Here is a 20021-nt window from a genome sequence, read left to right on the forward strand (position 1 = left end):
AATAAAATGTTTAAAAAAATAATTTTGCCTTTAAAAAAAAAATCTGTCCCCTACCTTTTTTTTCTTTTCTGGGACGTTTTAAAGCAAACCTTAAAATCCTGTCATTTCACCCAGAGTTACTTCAGTATGTGCCTCTAAAAACTGAAGATCAAAAAGGTGACACTACAGACCACAAATCTTACCATGAAATCTCGCTGTGTGTCCTGTTTTTTAGAAAGAGTAAAGGAAACTTCTCCTCCTCTGTAATCACCAGTCTTTCCCTCCTCACTGGGATAATTGCCTGTCAGCATACACAAAAGATTGAGTATCTCCTATCTTTAAAAAAAAGAGAGAAAGAAAGAGAGAAAGAGAGAGAGAGAAAGAAAAAGAAAGAAAGAAAGAAAGAAAGAGAAAGAAAGAAAGAAAGAAAGAAAAATTAATTCAGGCCTGGGGAACCTGGGTGGCGCAGTTGGTTAAGCATTGTAATCTGAATTTGGCTCAGGTTGTGATCTTGGGGTTATGGGATCGACCCCCGAATGGGGCTCCACGCTCAGCACAGTCTGCCTGACACTCTCTCTCCCTCTGCTCCTCCTTCCCCCTGCATGTGCATTCGGTGTGTGTGTCTCTCTCTCAAATAAGTACATCTTTAAAACAAAATTTTTGCAGGCCTCCCTTACCCTTACATTCCTCTCCCACTGCTGTTTCCTTCCTTGTGCCTTTCATGAATACGTCGGTCTCCATCTGCCTAAATCTAACTTCTCAGCCAGTTCCAACCTGACCCCCATCACCACCACGCCTTAAAGTGTTCTTAAGATCACAGGTGACTTAAATGGTAAATAAATCCAGTGGACACTTCAGTTTTTATCTTACTATCTCTGCACGGGTGACCTCTCCCTGTTAATACTAACAGTGATTGTTAATTGAGTACTTACTGCATTCAGCTCATTATAGGAATTGTCTCATTTGATTTCTTTTAAAAGATTGTACTTATTTGACACAGAGAGAGAGAGTGTGCTCTTGCGGGAGCACAAGCAGGGGGAGGGGGAGGGGGAGAGGGAGAAGCAGGCTCCCAGCGGAGCAGGGAGCCCCATGTGAGGCTCTATTCCAGGACCCTGGGATCATGACCTGAGCTGAAGGCAGACACTTAACCGACACGCACCCCTCATTTGATTGTTTAATATCTATTTAAGGTAGGTGCCATTATTTGCATTTTATAGGTGAAGAAGCTGAACTTAGGTTGAGTAACTCCTGGTAAGTGGTAGAGCAAGGGTTTAAATCAGGCACCATCTGATCTTGCTGCCTCTGTGAGACACTCTCATCACCCCCTGCTCTCCTGGGTTTTTTGGGTTTTCTTCCTCTTTCTCTTTCATTTTGGGGGGTGTGTCTGTTTGTTTTGCAGCTTCTCCTTCTTCCTGACCTTTATATTTTAGAAGTTTCTCAGGCTTTCTTCCTGGGTCCTCTTCTCACTGCTGCGAGGCAGTCTCATGCACACCTATGGTTTCAATTACCATGTTGAAAGTGATGAGCTCCCAATATATATCTTTGGCTTAGAGCTGCTTCTGAGCTCTAGATCCACATGTCCACCTGTCTCCTCAACAATCCAAAACCCAACATACAAGGAATCTGCTTCCATATGTTGCCTTTTTTGCTTAGTGGTACAGCCAGCCATCGACCAGCTGCTCAGCAGAAAGCTGGGAATGCTCTCTTAGTTCCCATAAACAATCACCAAGTCCATTATTGTGTCTTGTATCTCCCTCATTCATCTATTCCCCTAAGGAAGCCCCCCCCCCCCCGCCCAATTCCTTGATAGGATCCACCTAGTATATATTCTCAGAGGACCCTGTACTCGTCTCTCTCCCATTTACAACATTTTCCATGATTAGATTCACTTGCTTGTGTTAGCTTTCCGTTTTTATTCCTTTGGAAAGAATGGAGCTTAATTTTTTATTCCTTTAGAACATTCAGTGAGGGATCAAGACAGTCTTGTTTGTTATTGTATCCGCAGTTGTTAGCAGAGTGCCTGGCACAGAGGCATCCTTAAATATTTGCTGAATGAAGAAATGAAGAGAAATTTGTTTTAGGAAAATCCCGAACAAGAATGATTAGTGTGAAGGGTTAACTCCTGGGGACAGACTTACACACAAGATTTCTGTTGGTCAAGCCATAGAAGGGAGCTAAAGAATTTGCCAGTAGGATTTAGAGAAGTGGGATAGTTGGGCATGTGGCATTTGCAGGACTTGCTGACTGTCGTTATATGTGTGAAGTAAGAGAAGAGGGTATCAGAGATGCAGCCGACTTCTAGCTTTGAACTGAAGGAATCGTGATTCCATTCCTTGAAAGGATCAGGTACATGAAGGGAAGGATACTGACTTTAATTTGGGACCTCGTTGTCTTGGAAGAACTCCTGTAGGACTCCCAGATGGGGAGAACCAGTGGGCAATTATAAAAATGGAAATGGAGTTCAGGAGAGAGGTACAGGCTTCATCTCATGACTGAGGAAAAGCAGTAAAATACTATTGACAGTTCAGGTGTAAACTGATAACAGTTTAATCACTGAGACTTTTTAATCTTTGGCACAGTGATGGTAGATATTTTGGTACTTCTTGAATTGGGAGTGGATATTGTAGGCATATGTGGTGTACAGAGGTGGGATTTTCACTTTGATACCATTTAACATCCTTAGAGTGTTAACTAATAATAGCTGTGAACCTACACAACATATTCTTTATATGTTAAATTAGCAGAATTATTTTAATTATGCTGTTTTGTGCATGCTAATTTACACTCTTTTTTTTTTTTTAACTTAAAGACAATAATGAAACTTAGTGGGATAGAACTCCACCAGAACTCCATGAGGATTTCTGGCATCTGATCTAATTTTTTTTCCCCCTCTTATTTCTCTAGGGCCTATTCCCTGGTGGATTCCAGTCAAGTGTCTACATTTCTGATTTCCATTCTACTTATAGTCTATGGTAGTTTCAGGTGAGTTGCTCTCAATATGGATGGATTTCAGTTGGAAGTGGAAGAAGCATTGCTCTGAAAATGTGAAAACTTAATGCTTTGTGAAGAGGAACTTGACTAACAAGAATTGAGTTAGAGTGGGATAATTCTGATATTTATTCTTTGGTTGGCTGCTGTTAAAGCACTTCATTTTAATGCAAACATGTAAAAATTGCTTAAAAATTAAAATTTAAAATTGCTTTAATTCTGGTTTTGGAGATAATGACTCACATAAGTATATTCATTGAAAAGATCAAGGAGAGAATCCTTGATAGTGGTTTTAAAGAGTTGAAAGGGGACAGAAAGTTTTCCTTAATACAGACGCATTGACATTGGTTGAGCCATATGCAGTTATCAATGGTCTACTCTTTTGACATACAGAAATTATTTCTTATGGTTCAACCTGCTATTACTGGGATTGTGCCCATGATCATTCACCAAGTATTCTCTCCACTGACCTTGGCAATGCTGAGACTGGATCTTCTTGAAATCCCTGTTCTGCCAGGCAGCCATAGGAATGGAATACAAAGGAAAATCCAGAAGCTAGATGCTCGCTTCTTTTCTGTCCTTAAGAGAGAGGAACCTTAATGGTGTATAACTCAGATGTTTTGTGGATTATATATTTACAAATGAAGGCTGCCTGAGAAATTTTAAAGTGAGAACTTGGAAGTGGTTGACAGTGATAAATGAAATGATCAGGTATAAGGATTTTGAACTGCCCAGTATTATAGCTGTATTTGAATGAGTACTTGATAAAATCAGACTTCTAGGCTTTACCTCAACACTGGGTAGGACAAGTAAAATACTGTTGATAATTCTAGTATCAGCTGATAAAAGTTTTAATCATTGAGATTTCTACTGAAGGCCCTAGGTTCATACTCACTCTTAGGAAGCATTAATCAAGCTAGAGTAATTTAGAATCTTATCAACATAATCTCGATATTTCATATCTGTACTTTGGACAAGTTTCTGATTTTTTTCTCTGAGTATATAATGTATCAGCATTTCAAAAACTATTTTGTAATTTAAACCTTATAGACTCAAAATTCTGATACCACTTTCATTAGTAGAAATGCTTTTTTTTGGTGTATAATTTATATACTGTGTACATTTTCATATTTAAATCATTTGTATTCTGATTATTTTTACCTAACAACAAATATTTTCCATAATCTTCATACTAATTTTTAGTAATTGTATATTTCTTTATGTTACTGTCTTACTCCACTGTTGTTGGACATGGGGTTTGTTAAAGTGAGCATCTTCTTCTTCTTCTTTTTTTTTTTTTAAGATTTTATTTATTTATTCGACAGAGAGATAGACAGCGAGAGGGAACACAAGCAGGGGGAGTGGGAGGGGAAGAAGCAGGCTTATAGCAGAAGAGCCTGATGTGGGGCTCGATCTCAGATCGCTGGGATCACGCCCTGAGCTGAAGGCAGACGCCAAACCGCTGTGCCACCCAGGCGCCCCAAAGTGACCATCTTCTTATGTGTTCTTTGGCTGGTTAAATTATTTCCTTAAGACAAATATCTAGAAGTTGAAAAACTTTGTCAGAGAGTGTGAACTGGCTCTTACTGCATACGTATTGCCATGTTGTTTTCCAGAAAAGTTGTACCAATTATACGACTGGGCAAATTTTAAACAAAATTTTAGGTAATAAATGTACCATAAAATTATATCATATAAATGGAAAGGATTTCTCTGGTCAACTCTCTTATTTTACAAACAAAGGAACTGAAGCCCAGCAAGGTGAAGTAACTTGACAAAGACTATGCAACTAGTTGGTAACAAACTCTGGATTGGACTCAGTTCTTAATACTTCTGGTCCAATATCTTATGTCTTTTATACTTTAAGGCATTTAAATTGACCTCACTGAATAAGTCTGGAAGTGTTTTCTTCTGTTTCCTGGGAGAGGTTATGCAAAATTGTGTTATTTCTTTTTTATGTATATGATAGAACTCACCAGTGATACCATCTAAACCTGGGCGTTTCTTTGTGGGAAGATCATTTTCATTTTTTCCTACTTTGTTCACTACTTTTTTTTTTTTTTTTAAGTATTAGGGCTGTAAAAAAAATTTTTATTGTGATAAAATATATAAAATTTACTATTTTTAACTGTTTTTAATTATACAGGTCAGTAGCAGGTTTGAGCTTTTTTTTAGCACATGTTATTGTTCTTTTATTACAGCCATTTTAGTACTGGGATGTGAAATGATACCTCGTTTTGGCTTTGATTGCATTTCCCTAATAACGCAGATTAGAATGTTGAAAAGATTTTGAGCATCTTTTCATGTGCTTGTTGGCCATATGTTTTTCTTCTTTGGTGAAATGTCTATTCAGATCTTTGGCCATTTTAAAATTGGGTTGTTTTTGTTTTACTGAGTTGTAACATTTCTTCAAATATTCTAGATACAAGTTCTTTCTCAGTCCTAGGATTTGCACATGTCTTCTCCTAGTCTCTGCCTTTTCATCTTCTTAATACTGTCTTGCATAGTATAAGCATCTTTAATTTTGATAAAGTCCACCTTACCAGCCTTTTGTTTCATGGATCATGTTTTTGGTGAAAAGTCGTTTCCTAATCTACGGGCACAGAGAGTTTCTCATGTTCTCTTTAAAAAGTTTTCAAGTCCATAATTCATTGTGAGTTAATTTTTCTGTGTGGCATGAAGTGAAATGTAAATTCATCTTATGAACGGGGCTGTCCCAGTTGTCCCAGCACCATTTATTAAAAAGTCTATCCGTTACCCCATCAAATTGCCTTGGCGCCACTGTGAAAACACAGTTGACCGTAAATGTAGGATTTATCTCCGGATGCCGATTTCTGTTCTTTGGTCCATATGTCTCTCCTTAGGCCAATACCACAGTGTCTTCATTGCCATAGCTTTTATAGTAAGTGTTGAAATCCAGTCGTGCAAGTCTTTACAACTTAGTACTTTTTCAGAATTTTGGCTACCGTGGATCTTTTGAATTTGCACGTAAATTTCGATTTAACTGGTCATTTTCTACAAAAAAAAAATTATGGAATTTTGTAGGTATTGTGGATCTGCAGATCAGTTTGGGAAGAACCGCTCTCTTAATAATAATTGAGTCTTCTAGTTCAGGGACCTGGAATGTCTCTCCGTTTACTTAGATCTTTACTTTTTCTTAGTAATGTTTTGTAATTTTCGGTGTACAGGGCTTGCACTTCCTTTGTAAGTATGTCATTCTTTTTGGTATGCCTAAGTATTTCGTTCTTTTTGGATGTAGTTTTTGATGGAATTTTTTCCTTGGTGTCATTTTTGGATTTCTCATTGCTAAGTATGTAGAACTGCAATTGATTTTTGTACATTGATCTCGTATGCTGTGGCTTTGATGAACTCGTTTATTGTGCTAATAGTTTTTTGTATACGGACTCCTTAGGTTTTTCTCCACACAAGATAATGTGGTCTGCAAATAAAGACAGTTTTGTTTCTTCTTTTCAAATCTGAATGCCTTTAATTTTTCCTCCTCCTCCTTTCCCCCCCTTATTGTATAGGATAGAACTTCCAGTACAGCGTTGAATAGAAAGTGATAAGAGCACGCATCCTTCTTTGCCTTGTTCCTAATCTTAAGGGGAAAGCATTTAATTGTTCACCATTAAGTACAATGTTAGCTGTAGGTTTTTCATAAGTGCCCTTTATCAGTGAGGAAATTTCCTCCTGTTTGTAGTTTGTGGAGAGTTTTTATCATGAATGGATTTTGTCATGTATTTTCATGCATTTATTGAGATAGTCATGTGGCTTTTATCCATTGTTCTATTAATATGTTATATTAATTTTTTAATGTTGAACCAACTTTGTATTCCTGGGGTTAATCTTAACTCATGGTATATAGCCCTTTTAAATGTTGCTCATATTTTGTTAAGGATTTTTGTGTCTGTATTCATGAGGGATATTGGTCTGTAGTTTTCTTGTGATCTGTCTTCTCATGACTTTGGTACCTGGATAATATTGGCCTCATTGAATGAGTTGGGAAGTGTTTTCTCCTCTTTTATTTTCCTGAAAAGATTGTGTTAGAATTATTTCTTCTTTAAATATTTTTTAGAGTTTACCTGTGTAAAGCCAGGCTTTCCTTTGTGGGAAGCTTTTTTTTGGTTTTGTTTTTTTCCTACTTGGTTCACTACTTTATTCCTTTTTCTTTTTCTTTTCTTTACCTTTTTTTTTTTTCCTAAGATTTTATTTATTTCTTTATTTGACAGAGACAGTGAGAGAGAGACAAGGAGGGGAGTGGCAGAGGGAGAGGACAAGAAGGCTCTCCACTGAGCAGGGAGCCCGATGCGGGGCTCCATCCCAGGACCCTGGGATCACGACCTGAGCTGAAGGCAGATGCTTAACTGACTTGAGCCACCCAGGCATCCCACTTTTTTTTTTTTTTTTAAGTATTAGTAGGAGTTGTTTTTTTTAACAGCTTTATTGAGATATACATAGTATAAAATTCTCCTGTGTAAAGTGCACAATTCAGTGGGTTTAATATATTTACAAAATTGTGCAACTATCACCAATTTTAGAACAATTTTATCATCCCAAAGGAAACATGGAACCCATTAGCAGTCATTCCCCTTTGCCCTTTCCCTTGCTCTAGGCAACCACTATTCTATTTTCTGTCTCTATATAGATTTGCGTATTCTGGAAATTTCCATTTAAGTAGAATCATGCAATACATGGCCTTTTGTGACTGGCTTCTTTCACTTAGCATAATGTTTTTAAAGTTTATTCATGTTGTAGCATGTGTCAGTACTTCATTCCTTTTTATTGCCCAGTATCTTGTTTATCCACGCAGCAGTTGATAGACATTCAGATTGTTTCCACATTTGGGCTGTTGTGAACATTGATGTACAAGTTTGTGTGGGAACATAAGTTTTCATTTCTCTTGAGTAGATACCTAGGACTGGAATTGCAGGGTCATATGGCAACTATTTTTAACATTCTGAGAAACTGCCACTGTTTTTCAGAGCACCTGCATCATTTTGCATTCCTACTGGCGATGTATAAGGGTTCCAATTTCTGTTGTTATCTGTCTTTTGATTATAGATACTGTATTCTGTTTTGGTGACTATGAAGAGGTATCACTGTGGTTTTGCTTTGCATTTCCTTAGTGACTAGTGATGTGTCCAGCATCTTTTCTTGTGCTTATTTACCATATGTGTGTCTTCTTTAGTGAAGTGTCTATTTATCTTTTGCCCATTTTAAAATTGTATCACCGTCTTATTGTTGTTCTGAGAATTCTTTATATATTATGGGTACAAGTCCTTTATCGGATAAATGCTTGCAAAGAGTTTCTCTTAAGCGGTGGGTCTGTCTTTTCACTTTGTTTGTTTACCATTTCTATATTTTCCTAATAGATTGAGATAAAATGTCACTCTTTAGCAACGATTTTTGTCATAAAAGTCTTATGTTGTCTGATGTTAGTATAACCATTCCAGCTCTCTTAATTACCAGTTTTATTTCTTCTTCTAAGTCTGCTTGGATTTTCTATTTCTTCGTGAGTCGGTTTTGGTAATCTGTCTTTCTAGGATTTGTGCATCTTTTCTAAAAGATCTCGTTGACGTCAGTTTGTATTGTTCATGTATAATTCATTGAATTTTTATTGATTGGTAGTGAGTGATATTCCTTCTTTAATTTTTTATTGTAGTCATTGGATCTTCTGTCTTTTTTTCCTTGGTCAGTCTGGCTGAAGTCTTACCAATTTTGTTGATCTTTTCTAAGAAACAATTTTTGGTTTCACTAGTTTTTCTTCCCCCCCCCCCCGCCCCATTTTCTGATTTCATTGATCTCCACTCTAATTTTTATTATTCCTTCCATTTGCTTGCTCTGGGTTTAGTTTGTGCTTCTTTTCCTAGTTCCTTAAGGTGGAAGCTGAAGTTATTGATTTGAAACCTTTCTTCTTTTTTAACATAGGCAATTAAAACTGCAAATTTCTCTCTAAGCATTGCTTTAACTGCATCCGATAAATTTTGTTATGTTTTATTTCATTTCATTCAATTCAAAATATTTTCTAACTTCCCTGGTGATTTTTTCTTTGACTCATGGGTTCTTTATAAGTGTGTTGCTTACTTTCCTACTATTTGGGAATATTTCAAAATTCTCTCTGTTGAAAGGAATTTTAAGAGCCTAATTCAATTCCATTGTGGTCAGAGACATACTTTTTATGATTTCAGTCCTTTTAAATTTATTGAGACTTGTTTTATGGCCTAGCATATGATCTGTCCTGAAGAATGTTCCATGTGCAATTGGAAAAATCAACAGAGGGTTGAGAGCAGGAAGTGACATAATCTGGTTTGTGTTTTAGAAAGATTGTTCTGGGTTCTGTATGAGAAATAGCTTGTTGGGTAAGAGGGAAAAGTGAAATAAGGGAAACTGGGAGAGTGTTGGCCTCGTACAGGCAAGAAATGATGATGGCTTTAACTAGGCTAATTGTGGTGGAGTGAAATATAAGTGGATTTAGGACAGGATTTCTGATAGAATGGATAGTGTGTGTGAGAGAGAGGAGTCAAGGAAGACTCCAAGGTTTATGGCCTAAACCACTGGATCCAGTGATGATGGCATTGCTGAGATGGAAAGCTCTATCAAAGAAGCAGACTTTTCATGGAAACATGATATTTACAAAGCAGATACGATTCGTCAAGAGACTGCTGATGGTTCTGTTTCTCTTCCCACTGTTTAATTTGGGGCAAGAAACTTAATCTCTGTAGACCCCTGTCTGGAAAATTGTTATTGGATTAATTAGGAGTATTACTCTGATTTATAATGATACTAGTGTCATTTATTCTGACTTGTAGCACTCTCTCTTTAAGCTTTCCAGAGGGAGTTGTAAGTATATTTTAGTAGTGCTTAACCAAATATATTTTTACAATAAAGTTTCACATCTTTTTCTGAGTATTTAGTAAACAACCAATATTGCAATTAGTGCTTTGGTAGGTCAAAACTTGCCAAATACTGGCAGTTTTATGTAGTTCAACCTGATAGATTCTTTTTACACGTTGGCCTAGGGTAGATTCTTTTTACTCATTGACCTAGGATCATGTAGGGGTTTTATAATGCCTCTTCTCAAAAATATCTCTTTGTGATAACAGAAGTGAAAATTGAAGTAGGTAAAACTCGTAGCAGTGAGGTAAAACTAGTAGCAAAGTAATTTCCTTAATTCTTGCTTTCACATAAACATGGGATAGCTGGATGAGGAACTGGCTTGTGACTTATTTGGACATAGATTCCTTGATGAAAATATTTACAGAGTTCATCATTGAGGCATTGCCAGTTGGATACCCTGTGGGTTCTGAATGATGCTTCCTAGTCTACATGCTATCTGACTCCTACCATTTGGGTTTTCTACAGTTGAGATGCTTTTTAATTGTGAGTTGACTTCTGTTACTTAACTGTGAGAGAGTTGTGTGGAGATGTATGATTTTTGTTGGCTGTTATAATCTTTTTACTGTGACATTGACTGAATTAAAAAATGTGATGAAGATGAAGAAAACAGCTAATATTTTACTGAGCATTTATGTGACAGGTATGACGCTAAGTGCTTTACATAAAGTCTCATTTAATCCTTATATTAATTCAACAAGATAGATATTGTTAGTCTCATTTTACAAATGAGGAAACTGGGCCCAGAAATGTTAAGTAGTCAAGCGTAATAAGTGATGGAACTGGGATTCCATACTGCTGGCTGTTGAGAACAATAACAAAATTTCAAATCTGAACCAAATAAATTGATCTGGTAGTAACTCAGCAGGAATGAGAAGCTTTCTTATAAGCCTCTTTTGGTGAATTTTTTTCTTCAGCAGTGGTCTTCAGGCCTTATTGTGCATAAAAATCACCTGGGAAAGATTGCTTCATTAGGCTTAGGATGGGGACCCAACAGCCGAGCCTGTTCAAGTAGCCTGTGTGACACACTTTGGCCAGACTCTTTCCTGACTTTCTAAGTCGTTAGTTCTTAATTGCTGGTAGCATTTTCAAGGCCCATTCATTGATACGCTGTTTACCCTTGACAAATCTATTTGAAACTCTCCTGAAGTTCTCAGAGTTTTTCCCTTTTGCTAAAAAGAAAAATTTCCCCTCCAGTCTTACTCTTTTTTTTAAAAAAAGATTTTATTTATTTTAGAGAGAGCATGCTAGAGAGAGAGAGCGCGTGCAACCACAAGTAGTGGGGAGGGGCAGAGGCAGAGGCAGAGGGAGAGGGAGAAGCAGAATCCGGCAGAGCAGGGAGCCCAATGCGAGGCTTTATCCCAGGACCCTGGGATCATGACCTGAGCCAAAGGCAGATGAATAACCAGTTGAGCCTACCAGGCGCCCCTCCAGTCTTTATTCTTGAGCTGTCCTTGATGGTTTACCACCACCTACTTCTGAAATTTTCTCCATTAGCTTCCATGATTCACTTTTCATGGCACCCTCCATTTAGGACATGCACAAAAAATGTTCCTGAACTTGAATAGAGCTGTTTGTATTGCTCCCCCGCCCCAGCTACCCGGTCAAATATGTTCATATCTCCTCTGAGACCATAAGAATATATTATTTGCTCATTTAAATTATCACGTTATTTATTCAAAGCCATGAAAACATGGGGAATATCATAAAATACAGGATAAAAGATTTGTGAACTGTACGAGTTATTTCTCACCAGGCTTTCATGTATTTAAGCACATAGAAGGAAGAACTATGCCGTGTAAGACTGGATTCTAAACGCCAAAGCAAACCCTCGATTTAGGAACCCGTATGTTTGCCACCCCTTAGCTGAGCTTTGCTGGGTTTCCTACATTATTTAAACTGACACCTGTCTCTCCTTGGTCTTTCCAGTTGCTCAGAAAAAAACAGCATAATTACTCATAAATCAGTATGTCCCCCGAAGAGTTTGACAAACTATAGAAGAGCATTAACAGAAGCAGAGAGAACAAACTTCCAACCACAGCTCATTACTGACAAGATACTTGAATTCTGTCCCGTCAGGAATCAGAGACAAAAAAAATAACAGATTTGAAATAGATCTAAAACAAAACAAAAGGAAGATATACTTTATATCCTGTCTTTCTAAGTAGAAAGATAGATAATTATTTAATATATATTTATAATCCATTTATAAAGTTGCTATATGAAGGAAGAACGGAACTTCTGTAACTGTAGGGTAACTGCTACCTTTTTTAAGACAAGCACTTACCTGTGCTTTCTTTAATGGCAAAGGCAGTTTACTTGCTTATACCCAAACCTGCTCTAGGAAGACAGTGTCATCAAGTTAATGAGACTGCAGAGAGTATAAGAAATGCACTCTCTATGATTGTGTTGCCCTTCACGCTAAATGTGTATCATTGTAAAGTCAAGTTAATAGAAACAGGTTAATAGAAACAAATTCCATCGTGGTCCACAGTGTCATGACGTGTGTTGATCACACAGTGGTGCGGTGTGCGACGTGTTATCTTTTGAACTGCTCGTTGCCACCTCATAACCTGTCCCACCTTCAGAAAACATCATATACAGAAATCTGAATTTATTAGGGAATGTACATTGTAATGTATATGGACAAGTTCCTTGATATATTTAAGTTTCTTCAACTTTTTTTTTTTTAAAGATTTTATTTATTTATTCGACAGAGACAGAGACAGCCAGCGAGAGAGGGAACACAGGGGGAGTGGGAGAGGAAGAAGCAGGCTCCCAGCGGAGGAGCCTGATGTGGGGCTCGATCCCATCACGCCGGGATCACGCCCTGAGCCGAAGGCAGACGCTTAACCGCTGTGCCACTCAGGTGCCCCTCTTCAACTATTTTTAAAATGTCCCATTTGTGGGGTGCCTGGGTGGCTCTGTCGTTAAGTGTCTGACTTCAGCTCAGGGCGTGAGTGATCCCAGGGTTCTGGGATCGAGCCCCACATCGGGCTTCTCTGCTGGGAGCCTGCTTCCTCCTCTCCCACTCCTCCTGCTTGTGTTTCCTCTCTCGCTGGCTGTCTCTCTCTGTCAAATAAATAAATAAAATTTTTAAAAAAATAAAAAATGCTCCATTTATTAAAAAAAAAAAACCACTGAATTTTCTAGGAGCATACATTTAGCTTAAATCCAATTCAACCATGTAGTGTTTACCTTGACCAAGTGAATTCCCCTCTTCATCGCACCTGCTCCTAATATTAGAATGATCAAAAAACATGGTATTCTTAAAATAAAATATTAAGATAAAAAATTCCAATTTGCCTCTCTTCTCCAGTACTCACAGTGTACTACATTACCAGAATTCAAATGAATGAACAAGTTTAACTCAGTAAATTTGTTCTTAGCTCCATTTTGCTTCCTGCAATTGTTTATTTCTGCTCTGCCCTATTCAAAAGGATTTCAGACCATTTGCTGGAGTTTTCCAGCTTGTGATGAGATAAGGTAAATTGGGGCCAAGGAAAGAAAAAATATGGGTGGAGACAGAGAGCCAAAAATAATTCTAAAAATGCAAACCATATTGGCCAATACCTTTACTACTGGTGGTCCACAAATAGCACAGTAAGCTTTCTAGCAGCCAAGTTTCAGAAGAAAAAAAGGAATTAAAAACTTTATAGTGCCCTTGAATAAAACGAACACAGTTCAGGTGAATTAGAACTGTTGTTGGTCTTCAGATCAGACAGACCTTTATCCCCAAGATCCTCAAAAAGAGGATACAACTTTGAGTTTCATAGCATTTCATAATAAGCATTCAAATGTTTGTTAAATGAATTACAGTACCCTTCAAAATCAGATAGTGAAGGTCATTTCATGAAATACATTTCAGCAAAAGTAATTTTGCCAAAATTAGAGGCACACAGCCAGCAGCAGAAAGTTGTGGTCCGGACTGCTGGCTTACTCTGGTCTAACCTTGTATTTTAGAATATCTAGAGAAATGAATGGGTTGTTCGTTCTTCAGGTGATTATTCCTGAATATTGATCTCTTGATAAATGTTGGCAGCAGTCCAGACATGTATTCTGTTGCCAGCTGAATACAGACCTCTTTGTCTTAACAGTGCTCAGAGCACATTTGTATTTTCATCAGAACTTAGGAATCTAAAAAGGCCTAATGATAAGCCCATATTTCCCCTTGTACTGGGCAGGCAGTGGAAATTCCCACAGACCTAGGACTTCCTCAGAAAATCCTTTATAATCCAGTCCAGTACATAAAGACATGAGTAGTTGATTTCCTAAAGTTCTGTTTCTTGCAGCTGAATTAGTTTTAGTCTGAAAAAATTTAGAGCAAATACAACCAGATTTCCACTTCACCCAAAATAAAATCATATTAAAGCACTCAGAGAACATTAAACCACTTCCTCATGTAGTTAGTGCCTGTGATATATTACTCGTGAAAGGTACATCAAAGTGACCCCAAAAGGCACACTTAGGATTTTCACTTATTCACTAATTTAAATTTGAAGAACATTGATCAGTTGTTCTTTCTTACACTAATTAGCTGGCAGGCTCAGTTGTTAGGTGAACCCTTCCCAATTCAAGGTAAAACCATATCATCTGCTTATAAAAGGTTGATTGTTTTAATACTTCTCTGTAATAAGGCAGGATATATGCAGTTCATCCAAAAATGGTATCAGGTCAAGTTAACTCAAGGAGAAATACTGTGTAGTTTTTTGTTTTAATGAGAAAAAGTAGTATGTATTGATGTAAAAAGATGTCCTTGGAATACTAGTCAATGAAAAATTAATTTGTGAAATAATATTATATTAATCCTCATTTTTTAAAAAGGCAGTTGTATACCAAATGCATATATCCCTGGAGATAGGGATTTGGGGAGTCTGTTATTTTGTACCCTTTTCTACTGTTTGAGTTTTTTAGTAATCGTTATATTTTTTCAAAAAATACAAGTTTTAGTTTGTTTTGGAAGGGTTTGATACTATAACCAAGGCAGGGTGTATGTGAGAACCTTCATTTCCTTTACTGTATAGGAATAATAATGGAGCATCTTCATATTAGTTTGCTACAACTGCCATAACAAAGTAACACAGACTAGCTAACTTTAAAAACAGGAATTTATTTCAGGAGGCCAGAAGTCCAAGATCAAGGTGTCAGCAGAGTTGGTTTCATTCTGACACAGTTTATAGGTTGCTGTCTTCACATATAGATGGTGCCTTTCACATGGTCTTCTCTCACATGTACGCATGTGCCTGGGGTCACTGTCTCTCTCTGTCTTAATCTCCTCCTTTTATAAAGATATCAGTCAAATTGGACTAGGGCCCACCCTCTCCACCCCCATTTTAATTTAATTACCTCTTTAAATGCTCTGTCTCCAAAAACAGTCAACATTACTAATTATAGTTATTCTGTGAAACAAACGAAATCCTTCCTGTAAAGCAGCCAACATAACGCCTGACAGGATAAGCTTAATAAAGGTTAATTATTACTATTATTTTAACGCTTAGGAAGTTTTCAGTTGCTTAGTCAGAAGACCATCTCTTTTACCTGGATTCTTAGTAGTGGGTTCTTCATGTAGGTTCTTTGCTAGCCTCAATGATTAGAAATATGTGTGCCTCCTACAGCTTTGACCCATAACTATTTTCTGTTCAGTCATAGTCAATGACTAGACAACTAAAAGTAGCAAATAATAGCTATAATTTAGATGGCTTTTTCCGCAATGGTAGGTGGTTGTCTGTGATGAAACAGCCACAGCTCAGGTCTTCCTGTGAATGTTTAAACATTGATATCAGTAGCCCAGACTTGCTGTTGAGCAAATAGCCAAGATACAGTTTGTCTAGAATGTCTAGGGATAATACTGTGATGAATTAATGTGTGTTAGTGTATAGTAATAATGAGATTGTGATGGCAGGGGATGGGGGGGACGTAGTTAAAGATAGTCTTTTATGAAGATGGAACAAACTCTTCTAGGTTCAGCCAAGCAATTTCAAGTCTGTAGAGTTAATAAAGATTACCAAGTAAGGAGGGATAAAGGCCCATAATTCTTCTCAGGAGGCAGCAAAGACTTTATTTAAACAGCTTAAGTTGGCTGTCACTTGTGCACTGTGGGTAACTGTACTGGACCCCAGTCACAGTGGCCCGGAATCTGCTAAACCTAGGTTGTCTATTGATCTTGTTTTGTAAAGCTACAATACGTGACTCTTCCTGTTTGAGCAAATATGTGGGGCCCCACGACCTCATTTAACCAGATTTCTGTTTTTTGTAGTAGTGACCCGTGGTCTGATGATCAGGCAGTGCTTGATTTTAGTTATGCTGCTTTGTGGCAATAAGAAATTCAAAGTAAGCTTCAAATTACATAACATGCTTGCTTACCACTCCACCCACCTCAGTACCTCATTAGTCTATCTAAAGCTTTCATGTCCCTGCCACAGCTCTTACCAAACTAGGTTCTAAGAAAATGTTACAGATAAAACTGATTTTAAGCTAATCACAACCTACTGGTATTTGAAAAGAAGGGGAGTCTTTGCCTTAAAACAGCCAGGAAAGAGTCTTAAATAGTCCTTAGTTAATAACAAATTGAACTGTAGTTAGGTATCACCCCTGATACTGTGCTGAGACAGTACTCTCAGCAACCAGTCTTATTTACCCAGTGTTAAGACAGAGGCTCTGTAACAGCTGTGCCTAGGGTCAAACCAGAGATGACTGGAACTTTCCAGTTCAGACATCAATATAATGGCCAGCAGAAAGCATAGGAAAAGCTAACAATGTGTAATAGCCCGTCCCAGTGGTTGAGATGTGGGTTAACAATTTCTGTAAATGTACCCTGCTGTCTCCAAGATTTTAAGAAGCAGAGTAGGCATAACAAATGTTGTTGTCGTCGTCATTGTTGTTATTCCATTCATAAGTGAAATTGAAAAATGCAATTTAAATTGATACAGGTCTTTTCCCAAGCATGCCCACAGGGAAGAAGTCGTCATATTCCCATGGGTCCAGATAGGTCGTCATTAATTACATCACCAGTCTTAGAGTTCAGCTCTCCACAAATGGTTAGCTCTTTCACGAGAAACATGAATTAAAGTTTAAAAACCATAGAAATGAAACTGTGTACTGAAAACTAGGACAGGTGTCTTTGAGAAATATTTGCAAAACATTGTGTCTAGTCTGTTGTGGAACTAATCAGAGTTGACAGGGTAGAGGTTGTCCCAGGAGCCAGTCACTATAGTAATGACTAGGGTTGACTGAGGTGAGAACAGCTGGTACACTTTCTAATCTCTGTTAAAGTGTCTTCCTCTGATTGCTGGAGAAATAGAAGTCCCCAATATTAGATATGAGAAGATGAATGTTCTAAAATACAGGGCTTTTTTTGGGGGGAGGGGGACACATCAGAGTCCTGATCATATTCAGAAGAGTAGTGTTAGGGGCGCCTGGGTGGCTCAGTCGTTAAGCGTCTGTCTTCAGCTCAGAGTGTGGTCCTCGAGTCCTGGGATCGAGCCCCACATCAGGCTCCTCTGCTGGGAGCCTGCTTCTTCCTCTCCCACTCCCCCTGCTGTGTTCTCTCTCTCGCTGGCTGTCTCTCTCTCTGTCAAATAAATAAATAAAATCTTAAAAAAAAAAAATAGTGTTATCCATGTTTTAAAGGGTGTCTACCACATCTGTATAAATCTGTATAAATACCCATCCTTTGGAGAATCTGTCAGCCGTTAGGGCAGCCCTTCCAGTGCAACAGTTTGTTGAACAACTAATTAGCCAAGTTTATAGGGGACCAGAATATCAATACACCAAAGGCTTTTCTGGGCAGGTCACTAATTCTAACTGAAGACATAACCAGTTGTAGCCTTCTCCAGGACCAGTAACAGATAAGGGAGTTTTAGACAGTGGTTGATACAACATGAAGCCAAACAGCAGAGTCAAGCTATTGTAGTAAGGGTCACATTTCTTGGATCTAGCAGATTTGGAGTCCTAAGAATAGGAGACTATGAAGTGAAGAGTGTTATGAATAGGACCTGAGCCTCATAGTTTAGTTAAGAGTCCCTTCCAGGGGGGCGCCTGGGTGGCACAGCGGTTGAGCGTCTGCCTTCGGCTCAGGGCGTGATCCCAGCGTTCTGGGATCGAGCCCCACATCAGGCTCCTCCGCTATGAGCCTGCTTCTTCCTCTCCCGCTCCCTCTGCTTGTGTTCCCTCTCTCGCTGGCTGTCTCTGTCTCTGTCAAATAAATAAATAAAATCTTTAAAAAAAAAAAAAAAAAAAAAGAGTCCCTTCCAGGAAGAATTCTGACCTCTCCAGGATAGCATCCTCTGTTCTCCTAAAGAGAGGGATAACAACAGTGTTCCAGTACCCCCCAAGGACTTATAAACAGTATGAATAAGAAATGAAAGGAGACCTCTCCTTCACTTCAAAATCTGCTCAGTTTGGACCTGAATATTTAAAAGAACTACCTAGAAGCACTTCTGCTTCCAGCCAAGATGGAGTAACAGGAACTAGATTTACCATCTCACCTGAAAAAATGATTTTCAGGAACACTGTTCATCAGACAACAGAGGACAGTAATCCTGAGAGATGGTAAACTATTTTTCTAGCTTTCTTAAGATAGTCCTCTGTGCCCCATTCACCCCCCCAAAAATTGAATTGATAGTAACAGAGAGTAGAATAGTAATACCAGAGGCTGGAGGGTTAGGAGAAAGGGGAGAGATTGAGCAAAGTGTACAAACTTTCAGGTATAAGATGAATAAGTTCTGGAGACCTAATATACATTGTGGTGACTATAGTTAATGTGTTTCTTTACTTAAAATTTGCTTAGAGAGTAGATCTCAGGTGTCCGACCATGAGAAAAAGAGGTAATTATGGGAGGCAACATGTTAGTTTTATTGTGGTAGTCATTTCACAGTGTATACATATATCAAAACATCATGTTGTATACCATAAATATGTACAATTTTTACTAGTCAAAAATAAATTTAAGAAAAAGGGAAAACATTAAAGACAGTTTCTAGGTAATGGTGCAGGGATAAACATCCCTCGCCTCAAGGAGTCAGAGCTGAGAGTCCAGGAAGCTTGAGGCAGCCAGAATTAATAGGACAGAGTATGAAAGACAAAAGCGCTTTAAAGACAGAAAACCCCAGAGATCTGCAGGTGCACCCCTTGAGCATTCATCAGAGTATTGATTGATCAGTGCATGCATGTGAGGAAATTACCTAAAGCCAAGGAAAGAATGTGAAAGGATTAGAAGAGTACCCACTCCCATCAGCCAGATTGGAAAACCTTATGACTCACGTGTCATTGGGTAGAGTATTCAGAAAGGTCTTGCCTCAGTTGGTAGAGAGTAATTACTCTAAATTGAGCACTGCCTAATAAATTGTAAAAGCAATACCCGAACACATACTATGTCTAAGTAACTAGCAGCACCCCAGAACAAAGCTCAAGAAGATTTGTGGGAATATAAAAATATAAGATAGCCAATAGGAATATAAAAATATTGAGATGAAGTAAAACAATGTCTGGCATACAAGCAGAGATGACCAGGCAGCAAAGAAGGAAAATATGACCAATGTTCAGGAGAATAATCAATCAAAACCAACCCAGAACTGACACTTACGTTGGAATTAGCAGATAAGTATATCAAAACTGATATTATAAATTATATTCCATCTATACAAAAAGTTAGGTAGCTACATGGAAGATATTCTAAAATACCCAAAATCAAGCCTTTGAAGGTGAAAACAACAACATCTGAGATCAAAAATACACTGAATAGGCCCTCAGTGGCAGCCACTGAGTGGCAACCAGACACTGCTTGCTCAGGCACCTCACTCTGCTTCCTCTGTAACCATGTCTCACAAACCCGATATGGCTGAGATTGAGAAATTCAGTAAGTCAAAATTGAAGAAGATAGAAACGCAAGAGAAAAATTACTACCCTCAAAAGAAACAACCGAAGAAGCAAGCAGGCAAATGGTAATGAGGCACGTACTGCCAGTATATGCGCTGTACATTCCACAAGCATTGCGTATTTATTTTACTGCTTCTAGCTGTTTAACTTTACAACATGCAGAGTTTGGAGCAAGTTTAAATGACTGCTGCCCCTTTTCACATCAAAGAATTGAGGACTACTGACAACAAAGGTCATACACCTCTCTCATCTGCCTGTCTGGCCTGCAGAAAAGGAAAAGAACT

General features: G+C 38.1%; 2 protein-coding genes across 2 annotated transcripts in view; both read left to right on the forward strand.

The window, feature by feature from the left end:
- SPPL3 (signal peptide peptidase like 3) overlaps window positions 1-20021 on the forward strand; it is a 140564-nt gene that overhangs the window by 91755 nt on the left and 28788 nt on the right. Inside the window, exon 2 of the mRNA XM_026515024.4 lies at window positions 2884-2961. Coding sequence (XP_026370809.1) covers window positions 2884-2961 — 78 coding nt within the window. The remainder of the gene's footprint in view (window positions 1-2883; window positions 2962-20021) is intronic.
- LOC113267056 (thymosin beta-4-like) lies at window positions 12998-19905 on the forward strand. The gene has a single exon (XM_048221521.2). The coding sequence runs from the start codon at window positions 19678-19680 to the stop codon at window positions 19804-19806; it is 129 nt and encodes a 42-aa protein (XP_048077478.1). The 5' UTR covers window positions 12998-19677; the 3' UTR covers window positions 19807-19905.

Source organism: Ursus arctos, unplaced genomic scaffold, assembly GCF_023065955.2.
Source record: "Ursus arctos isolate Adak ecotype North America unplaced genomic scaffold, UrsArc2.0 scaffold_34, whole genome shotgun sequence".
Classification (NCBI taxonomy): domain Eukaryota; kingdom Metazoa; phylum Chordata; class Mammalia; order Carnivora; family Ursidae; genus Ursus; species Ursus arctos.

Bases quoted from the DNA above. Each gene is read 5' to 3' on its own strand.
- LOC113267056 (XM_048221521.2), top strand. From the start codon at position 19,678: ATGTCTCACAAACCCGATATGGCTGAGATTGAGAAATTCAGTAAGTCA.